We start from the raw sequence: 26,077 nt of genomic DNA on the forward strand, positions 1-26,077 counted from the left end.
TTGCCACAATAGGAGGAAGGCTGAGAAAGTGCATCATTCTACAGTCGACAGCACTGATTGGTGCATTGAGTATATGGTTTCTATCTAAAAAATTGTTCATTTCTTTTACATTTTCCAATATTGTGTAGTACAGGTTTTGTAGTATGACCTAATGATTCTCTGAATTTCCTCAATGTCTGTTGTTGTGTCCTTTTCATTTCTGATTTTGTTAATTTGAATGATCTCTCTCCATCTTTTGATTAGTTTGGATAATGGTTTGTCAATCTTGTTGATTTTGTTTCAAAGAACCAGCTCTTTGTGTCATTGATTCTTTGTATTGTTTTCTGTGTTTCTATTTTGTTGATTTCAGCCCTCTGTTTGATTATTTCCTGTCTTCTACTCCTTCTGAGTCAGTTCTTTTTTTTGGGGGGGGGGGGAGTGCAGTGTTGTATAGATATCTGTTAAGTCTATGTGATTCTTTACATCTGTTAGTTCTCTTATTTCTCTCTTAAGTTTCTGTCTGGTTGAACTGTCCATTAGATAGAGAGGAGTGTTGAAATCTCCTACTATTAGTATGTGTGGTTTGATGTATGATTTAAGTTTCAGTAATGTTTCTTTTACTAAGAAACATTCTTTTAGTAAGATTTCTGTGGTGTTGTGGGTGTATTTAGCTTCCTTGGGTGGAAGTTTTCCTACTAGTACTTTCTGTAAGGCTGAGTTTTTGGATATGTACTGTTTAAATCTGCTTTTGTCATGGAGTATCTTGCTTTATCCATAGATGGTGAGTGAAAGCTTTGCTGAGTACAGTAGCCTGGGCTTGTATCCATAGTTTCTTAGTGTCTGCAACACATCTATCCAGGACCTTCTGGCTTTCATGGTTTCCATTGAGAAGTCAGGCATAATTCTGATGGGTTTGCCTTATATATTACTTGACCATTTTCCTTTGCACCTTTTAATATTCTTTCATTATTCTGTATGTTCTTTGTTTTGATTATTATATGGCTAGGGGATGCTATTCTTTTGATCCAGTCTATTTGGTGTTCTGTAAGCTTCTTGTGTCTTCATAGGGATATTCTTCTTTAGGTTCGGAAAGTTTTCTTCTATAATTTTGTTGAATATTTTTTTTGTGCCTTTGATCTGGAGTTCTTATTCTTCTACTCCTATTATTCTTAGTGTTGGCCTTTACATGGTGGCTCAGATTTCCTGAATGTTTTGTGTTAAGAATTTGTTGGATTTAATGTTTTTTGACCAATGAGTATTTTCTTTATAGTATGTTCAGCACCTGAGATTCTTTCTTCTATCTCTTATATTCCGTTGGTTATACTTGTCTCTGTAGCTCCTGTTCATTTACCCAGATTTTCCATATCCACAATTCCCTTGGTTTGTATTTTCTTTATTACATGTATTTCAGTCTTCAAGTCTTCAACTGTTTCTTTCACTTGTTTGATTGTTTTATCATGGGTATTTTTGGGGGTTTCTTTGAGGGATTTATTCATTTCTTCCAACTTTGTCTTCTCTTCAATTTCTTGAAGGGAGTTTTTCACTTCCTCTTTAAAGGTATTCATCATTTTCATAAAGTTATGTTCAAAGTCGTTTTCTTCTACTTCTGGGTTAGAATGGTCAAGTCTTCCTTTTGTGTGTCTACTGGATTCTCATGTTACCATGCTGTGTTTTAGGATATTGGAGGAATTTTTGCATAGGCACCTACCATCTCTTCCTTCAAATGAGGCCAGCAGTGTCTTGGCATCTTGGTCCAATTTTTGCTGTGGCTGTCTCGTAGGTCTCCTCAGTATTGGAGCAAGCTGTGTTTCAGAATTCCACGGAGCTCACAGGCTCTTGGGGCCCCTCAGTGTTGGAACAAACTGTGTTTTAGGGTTCCACAGAGCTTGCAGGTGAACAGGCACCACCTTGGATTTTCATTGTGGTAAAGAGGGTTGATGGAGGTCTCCCACATGCTAAGCCTCATTGGCAGTCCATTTGTTGGTGGGACCAACACTCTGCTTCAGCCATAGGCAATGCCAAGGAAGTTATATTACAGTTTATATACTGTTAATAAAATAAACAAGAATTTGCTTTATTCCTTTTCAGAGGGTGGGCTTTTAGCATGCAGTGGGAGCTTGATACATTGTCTGTGGGAACTCTGATGTTTTCTGTAAGGTACTACTACCATGGAATTGCTGCTTGGTCCCCATGTTTTTCCATGCTTCTCCTCCTAGAGATACAGTTCAGGGTGCATAGCTACTGCAGGGGGCTTTGCAATAGCTCTTACCATGGGAGGTGATAGCTACTAATGCTGAACTTCTTTGCATTGCCCATTAGTGAAGGACCAGAAGCTAGAACTGAGGGGCTTCTGCAGCTTCCTCAGAAGCACTTGAGGAGAATACATACCTTGACCCCTCTCTGGAGCTTTGCCAACCTGTCAGTTTGAAATTCTTTGCAGGGGCCATTGTCCTTGGTCTACTTGTGGTTTTGTTTTGTTTTGTTTTAATTTTGCTATGCTGCAAAGGGCAGTCACCATAGACTTAGCTTTCTTGTGTCTGGAATTTTCATCTTCAATGGAATAAGGTCAACTCAAACCTTAGAGAAACTCTTTTCACTTCCATACAAGATGAGTATACTCACTTACAATTCTCCTACCACCACTAGTCCAGAGACAAAAGCAACAGCAGCAACACTGTGCTACTGCTTTAACACTTCAGCTTGTGATATTGATTCTGGTTAAGATGTCTTATAGTGCTCAAGATCATAGGTGTTTTGTACACCAATTTATTATAAGTAGTAACTTTTGATAAGTTTGTCTCTATTTGAAACATACAAAGAAGTCTCAATTAAGAGTTATCTATATTTGTTGTCTATAAATCAATATTCACTTTAAATTTTAGCCTCATTTGGGGACAAAGTATATGTAGTAAAAAAATATTGGCCTTGGCATTTAATGCTCTTATATTTTACAATTGATTATAACATATTTTGTTTTTCTACTTTATAGGTAGTCGAAGACTAAAAGACGAGGTCTCACTCAGGTAAGAAGGTCTGGATTTTAAAATACACTGAGCATGTAGCGAATATAAAGTTTAGAAGCTGCCACCATGTTTTTCTCTGTGTAAGGCAGTTTCAGCTTCTTGATTACATGCTAATCAAAGCTGAATATTTATCTATGGAGAAGCATATAGTTTTAAATAACTGATTATTCCTCTGATATACCATGGAATGCTATTAAGACTCCCTGTCTGTGGAGGTGATTCAGTGGGGAAAGTGCTGGCTGTGTATATGGGAAAATGGGAGACGGATTCCCAGGGTCTATATGAGACCTGTTGGTCTTGTGTGCTTCTAAAATTCTGGTGAGGTTATGATGAGATTGCACGTGGACAGAGAGCATCCCCAGACATTTTCTGGATTGCTTGCCTGAGGTTTGCATTCATGAATGAGAGACCCAGCTAGTAAACTAATGCTTAAGGTTAGGGTCAACTCCCAAGTCTATATTCCAATCACCACACCTACACACTGGCATGTATTTATCTTAAATCACACATACATAGAAATACACAGCATATAACATATTTTGCACATATATGTAAAAGGATCCATTTTCAAGTCATTAATCTTTTTCACTAATTTGTTTGTTTGAGTTGTCTGTGGGAAGAGTGTGAATAATATGGCAAGGTTCAAAACTCTCCAAGGCTTTGCTAAAGATTACCTCAGAATGGCCTTATAGACATGCTTCTGTCCAGCAGGTTAATAGCTCCCTTAATGAGTTACCCAACTGTGGTGACTCACAAGGTAGGTGAAGTTAGAAAAACAAACTGGTTGGTCCAGAGCTTACCAACCAGAAGCCCTGAAATTTGGAGCTCTTAGCTGTAGTTCGGATAGAGTAGAGCTGAGGGTACTGTATTGCTCTGCAGTGCCCTGTAAATACTCAAGACTTGTGCAGGAAGTACTGGCCATTGCATATAAAGAGGATCCTCATAGATCAAGGTGGTTTTGGTGCATGCTTTTAATCCTAGCACTCAGGAAAGCAGAGGCAGGCGGATCTGTGAGTTCAAGGTAAGCCTGGTTTACAAGAGCCAGTTCCAGGACAGGCTTCAAAACTACAGAGAAACTCTGTCTCAACAAACCAATAAAAAAAAAAAAGAATTTTATCATGTACTTGCGCACAGACTACCAATAAAGCAGCTTCAAATCACCAAAATATGGTGAATTCTGATATTGTTGGCAGCTTGATGTTTAGATGTTTAGATTTTTAGATGTTTGATGTTTAGATCAAGATGTTGCTCCCAAAGCAATTTCTTGGGAGAGAGTGAGTGACTAAATGTAATGCCTAAAAAGTTTCTTGACAGAAAACAGGACAAGGTGCTTTAGGTTTAGGGGAAGAAATGAAATAGGAGCATTAAGTACTTAGAGCACAAAACAGTCAGTTACTTGCAACCATCAGAACAAAGTGTGTGGAAAAACCGCCATTCCCCTGTCTTGTGTGCTTGGATGTGTGTGTGTGTGTGTGTGTGTGTGTGTGTGTGTGTGTTTTAATCAAGAGATAAATTGTCTGTGTTCTTCTCCATGAGGAAAGGTGGAAAGGAGAGCAGTCATTAATCATCACCAACTGTTGAAGAATGAATTCAAAATTATTTGGCTCGGCCTCTTTGCCCATGCCTTTAATCCCAGAATGTGGGAGGCAGGAGGCATAGATCTCTTTGATTTCAAGACAAACATGAAACATATAGTGTATTAAAAGTTAGCTGGAATACATCATGAGATCCTGTTTCAAAAAATGTTTTTGAACATATGTAATGTAAGATTTATTAGGGACTCAAAAATAAAGAATTTATAAACATGCTAAGTGTTTTTATATGGATAATTAAATGATGATCACTTTCAACATATGTCACAGTGAAGGAACAATGACAAGAGAGCCAGAGCAGAGAAAGAAAAAGTGTGTCACCTTCAACAAAGGTAAGAATTACTCCATCTGTCCTACCTTCCCTGAAGAAGAAGGAATAAGGAAGAGTAAAGATTTTAGATCCCAAAAAGGAGTTAAGGAAAACAAGTATACATCAAGCACTTTCAAGTGTGAAGTATTTTTGTCAAAACATTGCTTATTTTACTTTAATGCTGATATCTGTACAGCCTTTGAATAAATGAGAAAACATCTTTACACAGCACATGTCTTCCGTAGTCACATTGCAGCAAATAGGATTGTCAGAAATACAGATTCTCCTTGAGTTTGATGACAAATGCCTTGTATTTTGCACTGCATATCGCTAACACATCTCACTGCCAGTAAAATGAAATTAAGCCACAAAAAACCTTAATCAATTATTTTCATTAACTAATTTCCTACCTTATGATGTTATTAAATCATCTGAGTTCTTAAATGTCTGTGAAAGTTCTCAGTTTGGAAAGTTTTGGCATACTGTATAATTGTTTTCTTTAGAAATCTCCTACTTTAGGGTGGAAGTGTTTCTTTTACAGTGAATGCATTGATTTTAGGAAGACTTAACAATCCTTATATGTTTTCCTTTTCTTTCTTTTCCTTCTTCCTTTTTCTTGGTCCCTGCCTCCCCTCGTTCCTTCCACCCATCCCTAAATCAACCCCTCCCTCCCTCCCTCCCTCCCTCCTTTCTTTCTTTCTTTCTTTCTTTCTTTCTTTCTTTCTTTCTTTTCTCTGAAGTGCTAGAGGTTGAACATAAGGCTTTGGGAGCATTGTAGGCAAGCACCCTACCCATTATCTCTGTCTTCTGTTTTTGTTAAATAGAACATGGTAAGGGTGTATATCATTTCCATGCTGCAAAGCATGATTCAAGAATAAAAACTGAGACAAGGAGCTGGAGAGATGGCTCAGAGGTGAAGAGCACTGGCAGCTCTTCCAGAGGTCCTGAGTTCAATTCCCAGCAACCACATGGTGGCTCACAATCATCTGTAATGAGATCTGGTGCCCTCTTCTGGCCTGCAGGAATATATGCAGACAAAACACTGTAGATATAATAAATCTTAAAAAAATTGAAACAAAAAGCAAAGTGAAGAGAATGACATCATTCTGTATTTCAAATAATTATCTGCTTCTCCGTTGAGTCTGGAGAGACTTTGTGGCAGTGGCAGGAGCACCACGTAGTATTTACTTTCACCAACTGACATCACAGTGGCTTTTATACCTAAGCTGCCAATGGCAACCACACTAAGTAGAGAATGCAAAACCCTCTTTTCTCAAGAGGTAAGATGAAGAGAGTCAATATTAATGTAATGGAGACAGCTTTGTGTCACTGTATTATGAAGTTTGCTGTTCATGGCATTTGTGGTGGTGAGAACTGACTGAGGCCTCCTGCATAATAAGCATAGGCTTTCCTACTGAGCCGCAATCCCAGTCCACTAGTTGGTGGCTCAAATGGCTGTCCTGAGACATGGGGGAATGCTGAAAAGGCACACTAAGTTTCCTTGACTTTAAACAAGACAAAAATGAATGATTTCATTTCTTTTTTTGGTTTATTTATGTTTATTTTAGGGTTTTTTTTTGAGTCAGGGTTTTTCTGTATGTATATTTGGAGCCTGCCCTTTAATGTATTCTCTACACAAGCTTGCCTTGAACTCCCATAGAGCCTCCTGCCTCTGTTTCCAAGCACTGGGATTAAAGGAGTGAGCCACCACTGCCAGCCTCCAATGTTTCATTTCTAAAAGCAAACTGCAAGTGAACAGTGAAGGATTGAGTGAGTTTATTGTTTACACATGTGAACTTGTACAATGATCCTATGTCAGAAGGAAGCCCATGGAATTTGTGCTTCAGTCTCACAGCTGCTTCTCTGATGCTCTTGCACTTGAGGTCGAGCTTGGGGTTATTACTCCCAAGGGAGAGATCTTTCCAGTAATTCATTTCAGGGGAGATGATGCCTGCTATCATGAGCATCCTTTAAGCTGCATATAAGTCTGGAACACAGACGGAACTAAGGATATTCATTCCCCAAAGGGGATGAGGAGAGAAAGCTTGATGCCTGCCCTCCCTTGAGCTGTTATGTAAAGGTCCCTGTCCCTCTTCTCTTTCTTTCTGCCAGGTTTCATCCTGATACAAAAGACAGAAACAATACATATAGTCCCAGTGGTAGGAATTTGCCTGATAAAATGAACAATTTTAACTAAAAGGCTCAACAAGGTTCTTCGTTTCCTTGAAGAACAAAAATATGTATAGGCCCATGGACCCTGTTTTCCATTTTGAATCTGTTGTTTTGTTTGTGAGACACAGTTTTATTGTTATATAGTTCTGGCTCTCTTGGGAATCACAGGGTGATTGTTTATTTTTAGGTATTGTGCTTGATAAATTTAAGTCTTGTTTGATTTGAAATAAACAAAATGGATTAATTCTACATGAACAAATTTCCTAAAAAAGAGTATTTACTCTAGAATAGTCTAGATTAGTCTCAAAAATGGATACTATGTATCTAATCATTTTATATGTTTTATTTCTCTAGCATTGTAACAAATTCATTTTGATTTTTTTAGAAGTACATTACAATACCAATAAGAAGGCTTTTTGCAGGTAAGGTCAAAGAATACAATAATACTAAGGAAATTCCAAGACAACAAGCCAATTATTGATTGTATTCTCAGATAGATACTGATTTATACACTCAATTTTTGCTTTGTCTTACACTCGCCATAGTATTATCAATGTATTTTAGCCAGAAATATTGTTGTTTTTAGATCGTGGACATGAGTTGTATACTCAACCATCATGTCCCAAGTACCAATTCTGCGTTTTGGAAAATGAGCCTACTGATGAAAACCACACTCACTATGTCCATCTGACACTTAGTGCCTTTTCAAATTTTTTCTGAAATCAGCTAGTGAACTAGATCTTCATCGCATTTGTCATTCTGAGAGCTGACAGGATTTGGGATCATTCTGCATTATCACACAGTATTACAAGAAGCCAACAAATTACTTTCTTCCTTTGACACCATCTCCACATGCAGAGGCCCTTTTGTTCTACGTAGGACCCTTTTATAGATGGTGGAAGATCCCATGCTTTCCTCCTACCACAGTGCTCCATCCATCACTTTTCCATTCCTTTGAGCTGTTTTCTACAGTAATGAAGTCTCTGGATCTCAGTAGATTATCTGGATGTAGAGAGCCAAACTGTGGCATGTTTACTCTTTATGTGTCTATAAAAGGAGCTTTGTCTTCCCCATCAGTAGGACATGAACATAGAGTAAAAGGCCCCTTCTGTCAGTGATCTGCTATCTCAGACACTGATTTGGCAGAAAATTAAAGGTGGTATGTCAAGCTAGTTCTGTGCTCATCTTAATTGATTACTTCCATAATAGAGGACAATTGTGTTATCATTTGTTGGAAGATGTATCATAAAGCATTTGATACACATTAGTAAATTGCTTATTTCTTATTATTTATTAATAAATTACTCCAAGTTAAAAGGTCCAAAGTGCAGATTCATAAATTAAAGTAGCTACAACTGTTCAAAGACACACCTTGTAAAAACCATGTTCTCTTCTACTAGGAATTCTAAACTGTCTCAAGCTAATAACCTGAAATTATCCACTGAGTTTTATTGTTGTTTGTTCATATTTTTATCTCATTAAGTTAATAGCAATGCTCATATGGTATAGGAACAGGCCGATTGTGGTTTCAAGATTCACTCATGAATGGACTACTAAGGGACAGCTTGAGCATAGCCTAGGCCATGGTATCTTGTCAGAGTGCTAGCAGAAGCAGGAATCTATTCTATGGTCCACAAACAAACCTTGTGAGAGATAGCATCACAAGCTTTGAGAGCCCACAAAGTAACCTGAGAGAGAGGGGTTCTGTGATGCTCTAGGAGCAGATGATGACATGACAAGTGGAATGGGGGTACTAATTACATTGAGCACAAGAGTGACCATCAGTTACTACAATTTTAAAAAATGTGCTGGAAAGAAACTACTGTCTTTGGTGTTCTCTCTCTCTTTCTCTCTCTCTCTCTCTCTCTCTCTCTCTCTCTGTCTATCTTTCTCTCTTTGTCTCCCTCGTGTGTTTCTATGCTTTCGGTGGACTAATTTCTGTGGACTAAATCCTTTCTTTCACATGGGAAAAGTTTTAAAAAAGTGTCACCAAACCTAATCAACTGATTGAAGGACAAGTTAATGCTTGACTGTAAATCTCTAATGTATGTTAGGAAATCAGACAGCAAATAATCAAAGCATTTGGTAAATGTTCTTGTATGAATATTAAAATATTCCATTTTAAAACATGCAACAGCGGCATATGACCACCTGGAGAGCTGAAACCAATACTTAAGAAGTCTCTTCAGATCAGTGGAGGTAAGAGTAATCATGAATACTTTGCTGCTACTTCCCTAGTTTAAATAGCAACTTAATTCATTCAAAAAAGGAACAAAGTAAATAAGATATAAACGTAATTTCATTTTTTAAAATTTGGTTCCTAATGTTCTTCACATTCAAAATTATTTCAGAAATGATTTTCTGAGAAATTTCAGTATCAAACTATATTATCTGAACCATGTTTATTTATTTAACCTGAGCCTCTGATGCACACAGTATCTTTGTATAAATAAAAGGACCTCTAACTAGTCCACAGTATGTGTCCTATAGAATTATGTGACAGCAATTTTGCTTGTTATAAAATGAATTTTTCTTTCATTTTTCTGATAAATATATTACATTTATGCTACATATATATTAGTGTCAATGAAAGGTGATCATGTAAAAAACAGAAATACAGTATTCAATTACTTTCATTAAGGATTTTGAGAACTAAATTAGCTACATTTTTTATGGGTTTTGTTCCTTTCTATAATTTCTCTACTTAGACATATTAGAAAATTCACATATGGTTTTATGTTTATCTTTAATTATCTGCTATTTAATCTGACTATTTCTTGGCATAAGAAATAATAGGCTTGGTCAACTTTTTAAAAAAATGGACTTTGAATCCTGTAGGCAGTGCTGCGGATTGAACATTGCCATTCTAAGCATTCTAGACTAGCGCTCGCCCTAATGGCTATACCACCAGCACCGTTTTTCCTTTGGTTTTATTAGTGTAGGATATGGTGATACTTGGTTTATATGCTGGTAGACATATACCACAATTTACCACAGTAGGAGGAAGGCTGAGAAAAGAGCATCATTCTGCAGGGGACAGCACTGACTGGTCCACTGAGTCTGGATAAAATTCTAAGAGTGGGAGGAACACTACAGAGTTTGGGCTCTCCGCTGTCACCACAGTGTCTTTCACACCTGCCTTGCCTATAGAGAGCACAGCATCAAGTGAATAGGAGTACGTGGAGTGTAGAGGGTCTGAAAGACTTTATTGAAAAGAGTCAGCATTATTGTAATGTGGGTGACTGTCCTTTACATTATTTCCACACTAAATTTCCTTTGTGGTGACAATGGTTGATGGAGGTCTCTCACATGCTAAGCCTCATTGGCAGTCCATTTGTTGGTGGGACAAATGCTCTGCCTCAGCCATAGGGAATGCCAAGGAGGTTATACTGCAGTTTCCATACTATGAATGAAATAAGCAAAAATTTGCTTATTCCTTTGTAGAGGGCAGGCTGTTAGCATGCAGTGAAAGCTGCTCACTTGAAGCTGTGTATGTGTGGACAAAAACGTTTCCTGTGAGGTACTACTCCCATGGAATTGCTGCTTTTTCACCAAGTTTCTTCCATGCTTCTCGCCCTGGAGATACAGTTCAGGGTGCATAACTACTGCAGGGGGCTTTCCCATAGCTCTAGTACCATGGGAGGTGATAGCAGCTAGTGCTGAGGTTCTTTGCACTGCCTGTTAGCGAGGGATCAGAAGTTAGAACTGAGGGGCTTCTGCAGCTTCCTCAGAAGCACTTGAAGAGAGTACACACAATGCCCCCCCCCCCCCCCTCTCTCTCTCTCTCTGTAGCTTTGCCACCCTGGCATCTGGAAATTCTTTGCCCTTGGTCTACCTGTGTTTCTTAACTTTTGCTATGCTGCAAAGAGCGGTCCTCATAGACTTAGCTTCCCTGTGTCTGGAATTTTCATCTTCAACGAAATAAGTTCAGCTTAATCTTTAGAGAGGCTCTTTTCACTTCCATGCAAGATGAGTACGCTCACTTGCAATTCTCCTAACACCACTAGTCCAGAGACAAATCCAGCAGCAGCAACACTGTGCTACCAATTAACACTTCAGCTTGTGATATTGATTCTGGTTAAGATGTCAGTTTTTCTGTTTGATAATGCTCATGATCATAGGTATTTTGTATACCAATTTATTATTAGTATCGACCTTTGATAAAATTGTCTCTGTATTTTAAACATACAAAGAAGTGTAAATTAAGAGTTATCCTTGTTTTTATTGTCCATAAATCAGTATTCACCTTGAAGGCTACACAGATTCAAAGTATATGTAGTAACGAAGCATTGGCCTTGGCATTCAATGCTCTTTTTTCTACAGTTGCTTATAACATATTTTGCCTTTCTACTCTGTAGATAATGGAAGAAATCAAGACCAAATCCCACTCAGGTAAGAATGTCTGGATTTTAAATACAATATGTAGAGAATATAAAGTTCAGAAGCTGGCACCAAGTTTTCCTCTGTGTAAGACAATTTTAGCTTCTTGATTATTCGCTAATGAAAGCTGAATTATGCCTCAGATACAGCGTGCAATGCTGTTAGGACTCCATGTCTGTGGCAGTGATTCAGCAGATAAAATGCTGGCTGTGCATATGGGAGAATGGGAGATGGATGCCCAGGGTCCACATGAGGCCTGTTGGTCTTGTGCGCTTCTAAAATCCTGGTGAGCTTTGGTGAGATTGCAGGTGGAGACAGAGCATACTCTCACATTTTCTGGATGTCTTGCCTGGATTGCTAGCCTGGGGCTTGCATTCATGAATGAGATTCAGCCATATAACTAAGGCTGAGGGTGAGGGTCGACACCCAAGTCTGTACTCCAATCACCACACCTATACACTGGCACATATTTAACTGCAATCATACATACTTACAAATACACTGCACATAACATGCAGTTACATATATGTAAAAATATTAGTTTTCAGGCTGTTAATCCTGTTTACTAGTATGTTGGGGACAAGGTGTCTGCTGGGAAGAGTGTGGGCAAAACTCTCCCAAACTTTGCTGAGAAAATCACCTCAGAATGGCCTTATAGAAATGCTTCTGTTCAGCAGGTTTATTTCCCTCTTAATGAGTTCCACCTCTGTGGTGAATCCCTAGGTAGGTGGAAGTTAGAAAAAGAAAGTGTTTGTTCCAGAGTTTGTTAATCAGAAACCCTGAAATTAGGAACTTTTAGCTGTAGATCCAATGAATCAAAGCTGAGGGGACAGTGTTGCTCCCTAGTGTCCTATAAAATGACTCAGAAATACCCTTAAGTATAAAGAGTTTCAACATATGCATGTGGACACACTATCAAATCTTCAAGGCACCAAAATATGATGACTTCTGAGACTGATGGCAACTTAATGCTTAGACATGGAGTCCATTTCATGTTTTCCCAGAGCAACTCTTTGAAGAGAGTGCTATGAAATGAAATGCCTAATTTTTTTTTATACAAAAAACAGGCCATGGTACATTAGGTTTAGGGGAACAAATGAAATAGGAGCATTAAGTGCTCAAAACAATCAGTTACTGCAACCATCATAACAAGTGTGTGCAAAACTCACCATTTCCCCCTCTTACGTGATTGGATGTGTGTGTGTGTGTGTGTGTGTGTGTGTGTGTGTGTGTTGCATGTGTGTGTTGCATGTGTGCATGTGTCTGTGCCTGTTGCATGCTTTGCATATTTTTTTGTGCAGACATGAGGGAAAGAGGAGGATATTGGTGTCTTGCATCATTCTCTAACTTATCCACTTGACATAAGATCTCTGACTGACCCTGGAGCTGGTCTGGCAGCCAACAAGCCCAATTGGTAGCCTGTTCCACCCACAGTACTGGGGTACATGTGTCCATGCCCAGTTTTTTATGTGGATGCTGAGGATTCAAACTCAGGTTGATCTGTGTTGGAGCAAACATTCTTATTGACTGAGCCATCTCCCAAACCAATGGCTTTTAAAATTTTTATTTTTAAATAAAACTATGAGTGAATCTTCACTGAATGTTACATAGATTGAGACAAGTTGAAACTGCCAAAGTAAAAACTTTTTAAAATGGGGGTCAACGTTGAATTACATAAATGCAAAAATGTCACTTAGTGCACAGATAACAAATCTTTCAAGAGAGATGCTCTAAGGACCAAACTCACCCCTCACTGCATGTTTTTATTCTAAAGGCTCTCTGAAAACCCTCATGTTACAACAGAGGACACGGCCACCACCTCTGCTATTAAGGTAAAATTTTCCTTTGTGAAATTTGTTTCCTTATGAATTTTGTTAAAATGCAGCAGTACTCTACCTATCACAGTTTTATATGGAAATTTGGTCAGAGAAAAGTGAACCATCCGTTCTATAAATTCCAGTGAGCAGTAAGTCCTTGCAGATAGCGGTGGCCCAATAGGAGAATGAACTGGAAACACAGGGAGTGGAAGATTGTGGAATTCTAAGGAGGTTAAGGAACTGTAATGGAGAGTTGAAAGTAGCAAAGGGTCAAAAGTATTTCCAAGAGGTCAATAAATTCATTATTCTGCCATCCGATAAAATATTGAAATCAATTTCTGCATAGAATGAATTTCATGAGATTTCCAGAAATTGAGTGGAGATGTTCATTTGTAATAAAAGATAACAAATATTAGATGCCGAGTTTGCCACATCTTTATGAATACAAATATAGATATGTATGAATATATTAGAAGATGCCTGGTGCTTGATCAAGGATGGTTTGCAGAAATAGATACACATTAGACTGATTTTGAAAACAACTGTGGTGATACATCTGAATACATTTTAGAGGGTCCGGTTATTGTAGTGGTCCAGGCATCACCCAGGTGCCTTTTCTCTCAGCATAATTGCAGGTAGGTTTTCTCTTCCCTTGGATATTCCTATTTCAGGATCACAGATAAAAGCATCTCCTCTGTTTGTCTCTTTTCTTCTGTGTTTACATTAGCAAGAAACTTTGGAAATTTAGCTATTTGTAATCTGTTCAACCAAGTTTTCATTATGAAGAGATTACAGTCTGTTTTCTATTTGATTCCACTAGGAGGATATTGACAACTCTTCCTCCAGGTACACGGTAAGTATTTTTCCCCAATTAGCCAGCAATTGTAGATGTGAAGATTCAATTACCATATAGTAACACTTTGGTTTCTGGATATTTGCTCTGTATTTGACAATAATATACACTCTGATTCTTTGTATCATGTTCACCTATTTAACATATCTTAGGGTTATACTTAGCATTTATGTGTTCATAGTAAAGTGACCTCATCACTGTGAGCTGCTGGAGGTTAGGAATCCTGTTTGTAACCTGGAGCCTTAGAGTAAGTGTTGTGTGAATCAGAAGTTGAATATTAATGACTTTTGAATGGGACTCAGCAGAAAAAATGGGTTTCTATAAAGCAGTTTCACAGATACTATGATATGGAGGACACTAGTAAGTGAGAGTATATTTATAAGTTGAAAATAATATACATTTTGCCTCCCAAACATAGAAGAGAAACACTGATGAAAGGGGGGCTATTAAAAGTAATAATCATCTCAAATAAGATTCAGAAAGTTTAAAATATAGTGAGTTAAGTTTAGTCTCAATCACAGGGAAAGGCCAAATTTCTCAATTCATGATTTTCTCAATCTAGCTAGTAAGGAATAAAGTAGTTTTGATATTGTGCACCCCAAATCAAGAGTTCATTTCCTAATCAAACTAGGAAAATTGATCCTCTGTCTTTTCATTGCAGATAATAGAGAAACAACTTTTGTATTCCAAGAAGATCGCTGCAATGAAGAAGCGGGACCAAGCAGGTCTTAGCAAATCAAAATCAATGATAGACCTAAGTACTCTCGGAGAGGCACTGCCTGAGTTCTCTAAAAAGAAATCATGCTTGATGGTAATTCCTATTAATTTAAAAAGTAACATATTTGCCTGTGAGGAGAATGTTGACTTTGTGTTTCTAAGTCTGTATAGTTGCAAATCATGTCAGAGAAGACAAAGCCTTGAACATATCTTTCACCGCCATCATACTCTCATTCCTATGAATACCCAGCTAGCCTGTCCCCTTCTAAGACAGTAGTTCTCAATATTCCTTATGCTGTGAACATTCAACATAATTTCTCATGTGGTGATCCTAACAGTAAAATGATTTTTGCTGCTCCTTCATAACTGTAATTTTGCTAATGTGATGAATCATAATGCTGATATCTGTGTTTCCACATGGCCTTAGATGATCTCTGTAAAAAGGTCCTATGATCCCCAAATGGGTTCACAGGTTGAGAATCCCTGTTCTAAGGTGTAAGTGATAGCAAATTAGACTATGGAAACAAAAATCAGAAAGTGAGTAACTTTTATCACAGTTGTGGAGGACTCATGAAATACAGAGAATAAAAAATAAAGACTCCTGGAGTCATAACTGTCAACGTGAGTTCACATAACATACATACAATGTTTTAAACTGATTTATTTTATGTGTATAAATATTTTGCATGCATTCTCTCCGTTCACCTTGTGTGTGTGCTGCCCACAGACACCCAAGACAGCATTCGATCTCCTGGAATTGGTGTTCCAGATGGTTGTCAGCATATGTGTGGGTGCTCGAATCTAGTCCAGGTCTCTGCAAGAGGAACAAGTGTCATAAACTACTGAGCTATCTTTCCAGTCCCCAGAATGAATCTGTTTGGTACACAAATAGAGTATATCATCAGTGGAAATGAGTAGTCAGTCTCAGGATGTTTACCAAACTTAGGCCACTTTGACACATTGAAATCCAGAGAACACAGAGGCAGCACAAAGAGCAATAGGAGGCTGGGCATGTTGGTGCACACCTTTAATCCCTGTAATCATGAAGCAGAGGCTGACTGTTCTCTGTCAGTTCAAGGACACCCTTTATTTGAAGGATGGGGGGAGGCAAGGAACATGTGCACCAAGCAGAAGTGTGGAGGTCAAAGGATAATGTATATAGGAGTAAGTTTTCTCATTTCAGGCTCAGGTATCAAATTCAAGTTGTCAGTCATGCTGGCAAGTGCCTTCATCCATTTAGCCATCACACTGGCTCTCTGATTTACACTTGGACTGAAATTTTGTAGCACTCACACACACCACCAGCACCACCCGCACCACCACCACCACCAAACAAGAGAAAAAGAGTGACAGAGAGAGAAGGGATATCATGTGTTTGAATACTTTGTTACAATTTAGGAGATTGGTTAACCTTTGGGATGGGATTTGGTCTGGTTAGCAGAAGGTTGTCTGTGGTGGGTCTTAATGGTTATCACTACTTCTGGAATCAGTTCTGAGTTGTCTCCTTCCCTGTCTACCAGCATGTGAGAAGCAATAGACCATTGCCACAGACAAAGCTTCCCTGTTGGCTTTACCTACTTCAACTGTTGCAGGGAACGTCAGTCAGTTAGAGCAGGGAAGGCAAACAGTAGTTCCCTGTAGTCATGAGCCTTTCTCCCTTGCTTAAATAATCTCTGTCAGATATTTTTGTCACAGCAACTATAAAAGTAATAGCCTTCTTTGTTTTTTTATTTATTTATTTTACTTTTTCTTTTATTCTTTAAGACAATTTTTTTATTTTACATACCAATCCCAATTCCCTCTCCCTCCCTTGTGCCTGCTCTCCCAACTCCCCACCACCCCACTCCACACTACCCCACTCCCCATTCATTCCTCATAGAGGATGAGGTCTCCCACGGGGAGTCAACAAAGTCTGTCATATCCCTTGAGGCAGGACTAAGTCTATCCTCCCTGTATCTAGGCTGAGCAAAGTATCCCTCCATAGGGAATGGGTTCCAAAAAGCCAGTTCACACACTAGGGGTAAATAAATACTGGACCCACTGCCAGTGGAATAACAAAACTGACCAAACCATATGACTGTCACCCATATTCAGAGGGCCTAGTTTGGTCCTGTGCCAGTTCCCTAGTTGTCAGTCAGGAGCCAGTGAGCTCCCACAACCTTGGGTCAGCTATTTCTGCAGGGTTTTTTTTTCTATAATCGACCCCATATTTGATCACAAAGCAAATCTCAACAGATTAAAAAAAGTAGAAATAACCCTGTGTCTTATTGGATCACCGATGGGTTAAAGTTAGAATTCAACAACACTAATTGCAAAAATTCTACATACTCATAGAAACTGAACAATTCTCAACAGAATTATCCCTGGATCAAGGAAAAATAAAGGAAGCCTTCCTAGAATTTAATGAAAATGAAGGCATGACATACCCAATTCTTTGGGATACTTTGAAAGCAGTACTAACAGGAAAATTCATAGCACTAAGTGCCTACATAAAGAACCTGGAGAAATCTCACACTAGCATTTTAACAGCACACCTGAAAGCTCTAGAACAAAAAAGGGAGTCTCACCCAGGAGGAGTAGATACCAGGAAATTATCAATTTGAGGACTAAAATCAATAAAATAGAAACAAAGTAAGTGAAACAAAGAGTCAATGTGACAAAGAAATGGGTTTTTGAGAAAATCAGCAAGATAGACAAACCCTTATTCAAACTAATCAAAAGAAAGAGCGACAAAATCCATATTAACAAAATCGGAAATGAAAAGGGGGACATAACATCAGACACTGAGGAAATCCAGAGAATTATCTGGTCATATTTCAAAAATATGTATTTGAGAAAAGTGGAAAATGTAAAGGAAATGGACAATTTTCTTTTGTGTTTTAAACCGCCAGAAGGTATAAACAAGCAGAAGAGCTCGCTCTGTTTGTATACCCTACTTAACCAATTGCCAGTTTCCATTACAAATGGCTAACAACTAGCTAGTTACCTTGAACCATCTAAATTCAGCATTAGGAGAGACGGGAGCAGACTTGACATAATTATGACACTTAATAAAACCATTAGTAACTGTAGTTTTAATATTGTCAGAACCAAACTCAAAAGTTCTTTCTTTTAAGCTTAATCCAACTTGGTTTCTAAATTAATATTAGCTATTATGTATGATCAAAGTGAGTAATTGGTCAAGGGAGGTCTTAGCAGGGAGACAGATCTCAAGTGATTTTAATAAACAGACATTCAGTTGCCAGACATCTTCCAAGATTTCAGTGAAAAATCATTAGCATATAAATTGACATGATTAATACAAATGCAAATTTTAGACTAATGTCGAAATTTTAGTTTGATACAGAAAGTAAATGGTAATGTGATGAGTGTGGCGGCCATGGAGTGTTCCCCTTGGCGTGAAGGGACCAACATCTTGGATATGCAAAGGATTAGAATACAAACCACAATATACAAACCACAATATCACTAATAGAAATGAGATCTTAGCATATTCTTTTTTTTTTTTACTTTTTTTTTATTGAGAAATGGAGAAAAAAAAAAAACAAGTTTCCACCTCCTCCCAGCCTCCCATTTCCCTCCCCCTCCTCCTCCCCTACGCCCCCTCCTCCCACCCTTCTCCCCCTCCCCCCACTCCTTTCCCCCTCCCTCTCCAGTCCAAAGAGCAGTCAGGGTTTTCTGCCCTGTGGTAAGACCTAGGACCTCCCACCTCCGTCCATATCTAGGAAGGTGAACATCCAAACTGGCTGGGCTCCCACAAAGCCATCACATTACGTAGGATCAAACCCCCGTGCCATTGTCCTTTGCGTCTCATCAGCCCTCATAGTTCGCCATGTTCAGAGAGTCCAGTTTTATCCCATGCTTTTTCAGTCACAGTCCAGCTGGTCTTGGTGAGCTCTTAATAGATCAGCTCCACTGTCTCAGTGGGTGGGTGCATCCCTCGTGGTCCCGACTTCTTTGCTCATGTTCTCCCTCCTTCTGCTCCTCATTGGGACTTTGGGAGCTCAGTCCAGTGCTCCAGTGTGGGTCTCTGTCTCTATCTCCATCCATCACCAGATGAAGGTTCTATGATGATATGCAAGATATTCGTCAGTATTGCTCAAGGATAGGGTCATTTCAGGTTCCCTATTCTCAACTGCCCAAGGAACTAACTGGGGACCTCAGCTTGGGCACCTGGGAGCCCCTCTAGGATCAGGTCTCTTGCCAACCCTAAAGTGGTTCCCTTAACTAAGAATTGTGGTTCCGTGCTCCCTTGTCCAACCTTCCTTTATCCCAATCCTCCTGCTTTCCCAAGGCCCGACCTCCTTCCCTTCTAACTTTTCTCTCCCCATCTCCCCTTACCCCCAACCCACCCCACCCCAAGATCCCAATTTTCTCCCCGGCAATTTTGTCTACTTCCCTTAGCCAAGAGGATAACTATATGTTTTTCCTTGGGTTCCCCTTCTTACTTAGCTTCTTTAGATTCACCTATTGTAGACTCCGTGACCCTTATTTATGGCTAGGAACCAATTATGAGTGAGTACATCCCATGTTCATCTTTTTGGGTCTGGGATACCTCACTCAGGATAGTGTTTTCTATTTCCATCCATTTGCATGCAAAATTCGAGAAGTCATTGTTTTTTACCGCTGAGTAGTACTCTAATGTGTAGATAGTCCATACTTTCTTCATCCATTCTTCCATTGAAGGGCATCTAGGTTGTTTCCAGGTTCTGGCTATTACAAATAATACTGCTATGAACATAGTTGAACAAATGCTTTTGTCATATGATAGGGCATTTCTTGGGTATATTCCCAAGAGTGGTATTGCTGGGTCCAGGGGTAGGTTGATCCCGAATTTCCTAAGAAACCGAAACACTGACTTCCATAGTGGTTGCACAAGATTGCATTCCCACCAGCAATGGATGAGGGTACCCCTTCCTCCACAACCTCTCCAGCAAAGGCTATCCTTGGTGTTTTTGACTTTAGCCATTCTCACAGGTGTAAGATGATATCTCAAAGTTGTTTTGATTTGCATTTTCCTGATTGCTAAGGAAGTTGAGCATGACCTTAAGTGTCTTTTGGCCATTTGAACTTCTTCTGTTGAGAATTCTCTGTTCAGATCAGTGCCCCATTTTTTAATTGGGTTAATTAGCATTTTAAAGTCTAGTTTCTTGAGTTCTCTATATATTTTGGAGATCAGACCTTTGTCTGTTGCAGGGTTGGTGAAGATCTTCTCCCAGTCAGTAGGTTGTCTTTGTGTCTTAGTGACAGTGTCCTTTGCTTTGCAGAAGCTTCTCAGTTTTAGTAGGTCCCATTTATTCAATGTTGCTCTTAATGTCTGTGCTTCTGGGGTTATACATAGGAAGCGATCTCCTGTGCCCATCTGTTGTAGGGTATTTCCCACTTTCTCTTCTATCCTTTTCAGTGTGTTCGGGCTGATATTGAGGTCTTTAATCCATTTGGACTTGAGTTTTGTGCACGGTGAAAGATGTGGGTCTATTTTCATTCTTCTACAGGTTGACATCCAGTTGTGCCAGCACCATTTGTTGAAGATGCTTTCTTTCTTCCATTGTATACTTTTAGCTCCTTTATCAAAAATGAGGTGTTCATAGGTTTGTGGGTTAAAATCCGGGTCTTCTATACGATTCCATTGGTCGACTTCTCTGTCTTTATGCCAGTACCACACTGTTTTCATTACTGTAGCTCTGTAATAGAGTTTGAAGTCAGGGATGGTAATGCCTCCAGAAGATCCTTTATTGTATAGGATTGTTTTGGCTATCCTGGGTTTTTTGTTTTTCCATATAAAGTTGATTATTGTCCTCTCCAGATCTGTGAAGAATTTTGATGGGATCTTGATGGGGATTGCATTGAATCTATAAATTGCCTTAGGTAGAATTGCCATTTTTACTATGTTGATCCTCCCAATCCAAGAGCAAGGTAGATCCATCCATTTTTTGGTATCCTCTTCAATTTCTTTCTTCCATGCCTTAAAGTTCTTGTCAAATAGATCTTTCACTTCCTTGGTTAGATTTACCCCAAGATATTTAATGCTGTTTGTGGCTATCATGAATGGTGAAGCTTCTCTGATTTCCCTCTCTGCTTCCCTATCCTTTGTGTATAAGAGGGCGACTGATTTTTTGGAGTTGATCTTGTATCCTGCCACATTACTAAAGCTGTTTATCAGCTGTAAAAGTTCTTTGGTGGAGTTTTGGGGGTCGCTTAAGTACACTATCATATCATCTGCGAATAACGAAAGTTTAACTTCTTCCTTTCCAATTCGAATCCCCTTGATCCCATTATGTTGTCTTATTGCTATTGCTAGAACTTCAAGTACTATATTGAAGAGGTATGGAGAGAGTGGACATCCTTGTCGTGTTCCTGAGTTAAGCGGGATGGCTTTGAGTTTCTCTCTGTTTAATTTGATGTTAGCTGTCGGCTTGCTGTATATAGCTTTTATTATATTTAGGTATGACCCTTGCATCCCTAATCTCTCCAAGACTTTTAACATAAATGGATGTTGAATTTTGTCGAATGCTTTTTCAGCATCTAATGAGATGATCATATGGTTATTTTCCTTCAGTTTATTTATATGCTGGATTACATTGATAGATTTTTGTATGTTGAACCAGCCCTGCATCTCAGGAATGAAGCCTACTTGATCATAATGGATAATTTTCCTAATGTGTTCTTGGATTCGGTTTGCCAGTATTTTGTTGAGGATTTTTGCGTCGATGTTCATGAGTGAGATTGGCCTGTAATTCTCTTTCCTGGTTGAGTCTTTGTGTGGTTTTGGTATCAGAGTAACTGTAGCTTCATAAAAGGAATTAGGTAATGACCCTTCTGTTTCTATATTGTGGAATACATTAAGGAGTATGGGTATTAGCTCTTCTTGGAAATTCTGGTAGAATTCCGCATTGAAACCATCTGGTCCTGGGCTTTTTTTGGTAGGGAGGTTTTTGATAACAGCTTCTAATTCTTCGCGACCAACAGGTCTGTTTAGATTGTTCACCTGGTCCTGGTGTAACTTTGGTATATGGTATTTATCTAAAAAAGTGTCCATTTCTTTTACATTTTCCAGTTTTGTGTTATACAGGCTTTTGTAATATGATCTGATGATTCTCTGAATTTCCTCTGTGTCTGTGGTTATGTCCCCCTTTTCATTTCTGATCTTATTAATTTGCGTATTCTCTCTCTGCCGTTTGATTAGTTTGGATAGGGGTTTATCAATCTTGTTGATTTTCTCCAGGAACCAGCTTTTTGTTTCATTGATTCTTTGGATTGTTTTCTGTGTTTCTATTTTGTTGATTTCAGCCCTCAGTTTGATTATTTCCAATCTTCTACTCCTCCTAGGTGAGTCTGCTTCTTTTTTTTTCTAGAGCTTTCAGGTGGGCTGTTAAGTCTTCAATATGTGCTTTCTCTGTTTTCTTTAAGTGGGCACTTAGTGCTATGAACTTTCCTCTTAGCACTGCTTTCATAGTGTCCCATAAGTTCGAGTATGTTGTTTCTTTATTTTCATTGAATTCAAGGAAGACTTTAATTTCTTTCTTTATTTCTTCCTTAATCCAGGTATGGTTCAGAAGCTGACTGTTCAGTTTCCATGAGTTTGTAGGCTTTCTGGGGGTAGCATTGTTGTTGAATTCTAACTTTAATCCATGGTGATCTGATAAGACACAGGTGGTTACTAATATTTTTTTGTAACTGTGTAAGTTAGCTTTGTTACCGAGTATGTGGTCAATTTTCGAGAAGGTTCCATGAGCTGCAGAGAAGAAGGTATATTCTTTCCTCTTCGGGTGGAATAATCTATAGATGTCTGTTAAGTCCATTTGCTTCATTACCTCCATTAATTCTCTAATTTCTCTGTTAGGTTTCTGTTTGATTGACCTGTCCATTGGTGAGAGAGGAGTGTTGAAGTCTCCTACTATTAGTGTGTGTGGTTTGATGGCTGCCTTGAGTTTTAGTAATGTTTCTTTTACATACGTGGGCGCTTTTATATTCGGGGCATAGATATTCAGGATTGAGACTTCATCCTGATGAATTGTTCCTGTTATGAGTATAAAATGTCCCTCTCCATCTCTTCTGATTGATTTAAGTTTGAAGTCAACTTTGTTAGAAATTAGTATGGCCACACCTGCTTGTTTCTTAGGACCATTTGCTTGATAAGCCTTTTCCCAGCCCTTTACTCTGAGTAGGTGCCTGTCTTTGTGGTTGAGGTGTGTTTCTTGTAGACAGCAGAACGTTGGATCCTGTTTTCGTATCCAATCCCTTAGCTTCTGCCTTTTTATAGGTGAGTTGAGTCCATTGACATTAAGTGATATTAATGACCAGTGGTTGTTAACTCCGGTCACTTTTTTAGTAGTAGGGTTTGTGTGTTTCCCTTCTTTGAGTTGCGCTGGTGAAAGGTCTCTAGATGACTGAGTTATTGTGGGCATTGTTGGACTCCTTGGTTAGTGATTTTCCTTCTATAATTTTCTGTAAGGCTGGATTTGTGGCTACGTATTGTTTGAATTTGTTTTTATCCTGGAAAATTTTGTTTTCTCCATTTATAGTGAACGAAAGCTTGGCTGGATATAGTAGTCTGGGCTTGCATCCATGGTCTCTTAGTTTTTGCAGTACATCTATCCAGGACCTTCTGGCTTTCATGGTTTCCATAGAGAAGTCAGGTGTAAGTCTGATAGGTTTACCTTTATAAGTAACTTGGCCTTTTTCCTTTGTGGCTCTTAATATTCTTTCTTTATTCTGTGTATTTTGTGTTTTGATTATTATATGGCGAGGGGATGTTTTTTTTTTTTTTTGATCCAGCCTATTTGGTGTTCTGTATGCTTCTTGAACCTTCATAGGTACCTCTTTCTTCAGGTTGGGAAAGTTTTCTTCTATAATTTTATTAAGTATATTTTCTGTACCGTTGAGCTGCACTTCTTCTCCTTCTTCTACTCCAATTATTCTTAGGTTTGGTCTTTTTATTGTGTCCCAAATTTCCTGAATGTTTTGTGTCCCAAATTTCCTGAATGTTTTGTGATGAGAATTTGTTGGTTTTGCTGTTTTCTTTGATCAGTGTGTTTATTTTTTCTATGGTATCTTCAGTGTCTGATATTCTCTCTTCTATCTCTTGTAATCTGTTGTTAGTACTTGTTTCTGTCCTTCCTGTTCGTTTACCCAGATTTTCCATCTCCATTCTTCCCTCGGTTTGTGCTTTCTTCATTGCTTCCATTTCATTCTTCATGTCTTGAACCGCTTCCCTAACCTGTTTGATTGCTTTTTCTTGTTTCTCTTGGTTTTCTTGCGTGTCTTTGAGCGATTTATTCATTTCCTCTACCTTTTTGTTTGTAATCTCTAATTGTTTATGGCAGTTTTTCACCTCCTGTTTAAGGTCCTCTATTATTTTCATATAGTTCACTTTTGAGTCGATTTCTTCTATTTCTTCAGGAGTAGGGTGTACAATTCTTCTTATTTCGGGATCCCTGGTTTCTGGTGGTGTCATGTTGCCTTTCAGATTGTTGGAGGAATTCTTGTATTGGCGGCTTCTCATCTCTTCCTTCAAATGGAGCCAGGAGAGGCCTGGTCTCTTGGTCCAGACTTTGCTGTGATTGACTCTCAGGGTATATCTCTTCAGTGTAGAAGCAGGAACCGTTCCCGTCCAGATGGGATTCCTCCGCAACCGTCCTGATGGGATTCCTCAGCAACTAAACAGGGCCGCCGGTAGCCCAATGATCCAGGGCCAACAGGATGAATGGAGCAGGGGGGGGGGGGGAGGGGTGGTATCCAGGAGCGCGCAGGAAGCCTGGCGCTGGAGCTGAAGGTGCCCGGCTCCCTTACAGGGGACCCTGTGGCCTGCCTGGCTGGCAGGCACTCACCGCTCTGGGTGGGTCGCCTTAGTTTAGGAGCTTAAGACTGTAGTTGAGCACTGGTCCTAGCATACAGCGGGGCAGGGTTGGGGAGGGGTGCTGGGTCGTGCGAAAGAAAGATGGCCCTGCAGAAGGAGCTGAGGGAGGGGGTTTGTGCTCTCTTCCGGGACAGTCCGCCCGCCCCTGGGTAGCACACACTCACCCGTCCTGATGGGATTCCTCAGCAACTCTTAGCATATTCTTGAGGCAAATAAAGTGAAAGAGCAGTTGTTTCTATCCTTCAAAGATGCGATTGAAATAAAAAGAGGCATCACTTTTATGATGCTAGATTTGCATAAAATGATATTAACACATGAGTTTTCCAGAACCCATTACCTGGTGATTGCAGTGTAATGAGTATAAAATCACCACCTGATCTAGATAATGTCAGTTCCCCATGCTAACAGAATACTAAGCAGAAGTCTTCATGAAGAGCTACAGTCAGACACGCTGATAAGTGACACAGGCTTCAAAGACACAAAGATGATGCTTAGCTTAGGAGAAAGAAAAAAGCTCACATCACAATGAGTTTTTCTCCATCTTCATTCAGAACTGTTAAAAACCAATCTCTACCTCTATCTCTGTTTTTCTCTCCTTTCTCTCTCTCTCGCACACACTTCTTTTCATTAAAAAGCTTGAACACACACAGAGAGACACACACACATATGCCAGCAGATCAGAGCCCTTACATTGCAACCCTGTTGATAGGAGTTCCATCCCAGATAACACAACAAACAACAAGTGTCTCACATATGTAATCTCAACACTCCTAAATCCAGATTGGAGGCTGAAAGAGTAGAATAGCTCTGAAACCTACAAACCAGCCAGACTGGAACACACAGAGGCACAGAAACATTGCAAGACCCTGTCTCACCCAGTGAAAGCAGAGAGCTGCCTCCTGAAGGTTATCCTCTGCCCTTCACACACACACACACACACACACACACACACACACACACACACACGTGCGCGCACACATGTATGCATGCATGTATACACACATGCACTAGCATAGCACAAACAGGCATATTAATTCAAGCACACAAGCAAACACACACTCCAATAGTAATTTTTAGGATGATACAATATTGATTATTCAGATAATAAATGGTGTCTTTATATTCATTGGCACTCCTGTTGTGTAACTAACATATAAGGAAAATATTTTCAGGGTCTTCTCAGTCATCTTCAGTGTTTCTAATTTCCATGTGACATGTGTCCTGGAAAACTATACTTGTACCATGTGGCCCTTTCATTTCCTTTTTATAACTGGCTTAAGCATATTTAGTTAATGATGAAGCAATGAGTGAAACATATGGTGTGTGAAAATGTGTCTAAGGCTCACAAATCTCTAGCTTTGATGTGTTCACGCTC

The 26,077-nt window shown here is 39.2% G+C and overlaps 1 protein-coding gene across 1 annotated transcript in view; it reads left to right on the plus strand.

The window, feature by feature from the left end:
* The window catches only part of LOC121435060 (ankyrin repeat domain-containing protein 26-like), a 28,803-nt gene extending 13,892 nt beyond the window's left edge, over window positions 1-14,911 (plus strand). Inside the window, exons 8-15 of the mRNA XM_041634127.1 lie at window positions 2,969-3,002; window positions 4,865-4,926; window positions 7,462-7,498; window positions 9,214-9,275; window positions 11,435-11,468; window positions 13,231-13,288; window positions 14,094-14,126; window positions 14,788-14,911. Of these exons, the coding sequence (XP_041490061.1) occupies window positions 2,969-3,002; window positions 4,865-4,926; window positions 7,462-7,498; window positions 9,214-9,223 (143 nt within the window). The 3' untranslated portion in view covers window positions 9,224-9,275; window positions 11,435-11,468; window positions 13,231-13,288; window positions 14,094-14,126; window positions 14,788-14,911. The remainder of the gene's footprint in view (window positions 1-2,968; window positions 3,003-4,864; window positions 4,927-7,461; window positions 7,499-9,213; window positions 9,276-11,434; window positions 11,469-13,230; window positions 13,289-14,093; window positions 14,127-14,787) is intronic.
* The last annotated feature ends 11,166 nt before the right edge of the window (window positions 14,912-26,077 follow it).

The sequence above is a fragment of the Microtus oregoni genome, unplaced genomic scaffold (assembly GCF_018167655.1).
Source record: "Microtus oregoni isolate MIOR12 unplaced genomic scaffold, Mior012 000045F_ref0000178, whole genome shotgun sequence".
Taxonomy (NCBI): Eukaryota; Metazoa; Chordata; class Mammalia; order Rodentia; family Cricetidae; genus Microtus; species Microtus oregoni.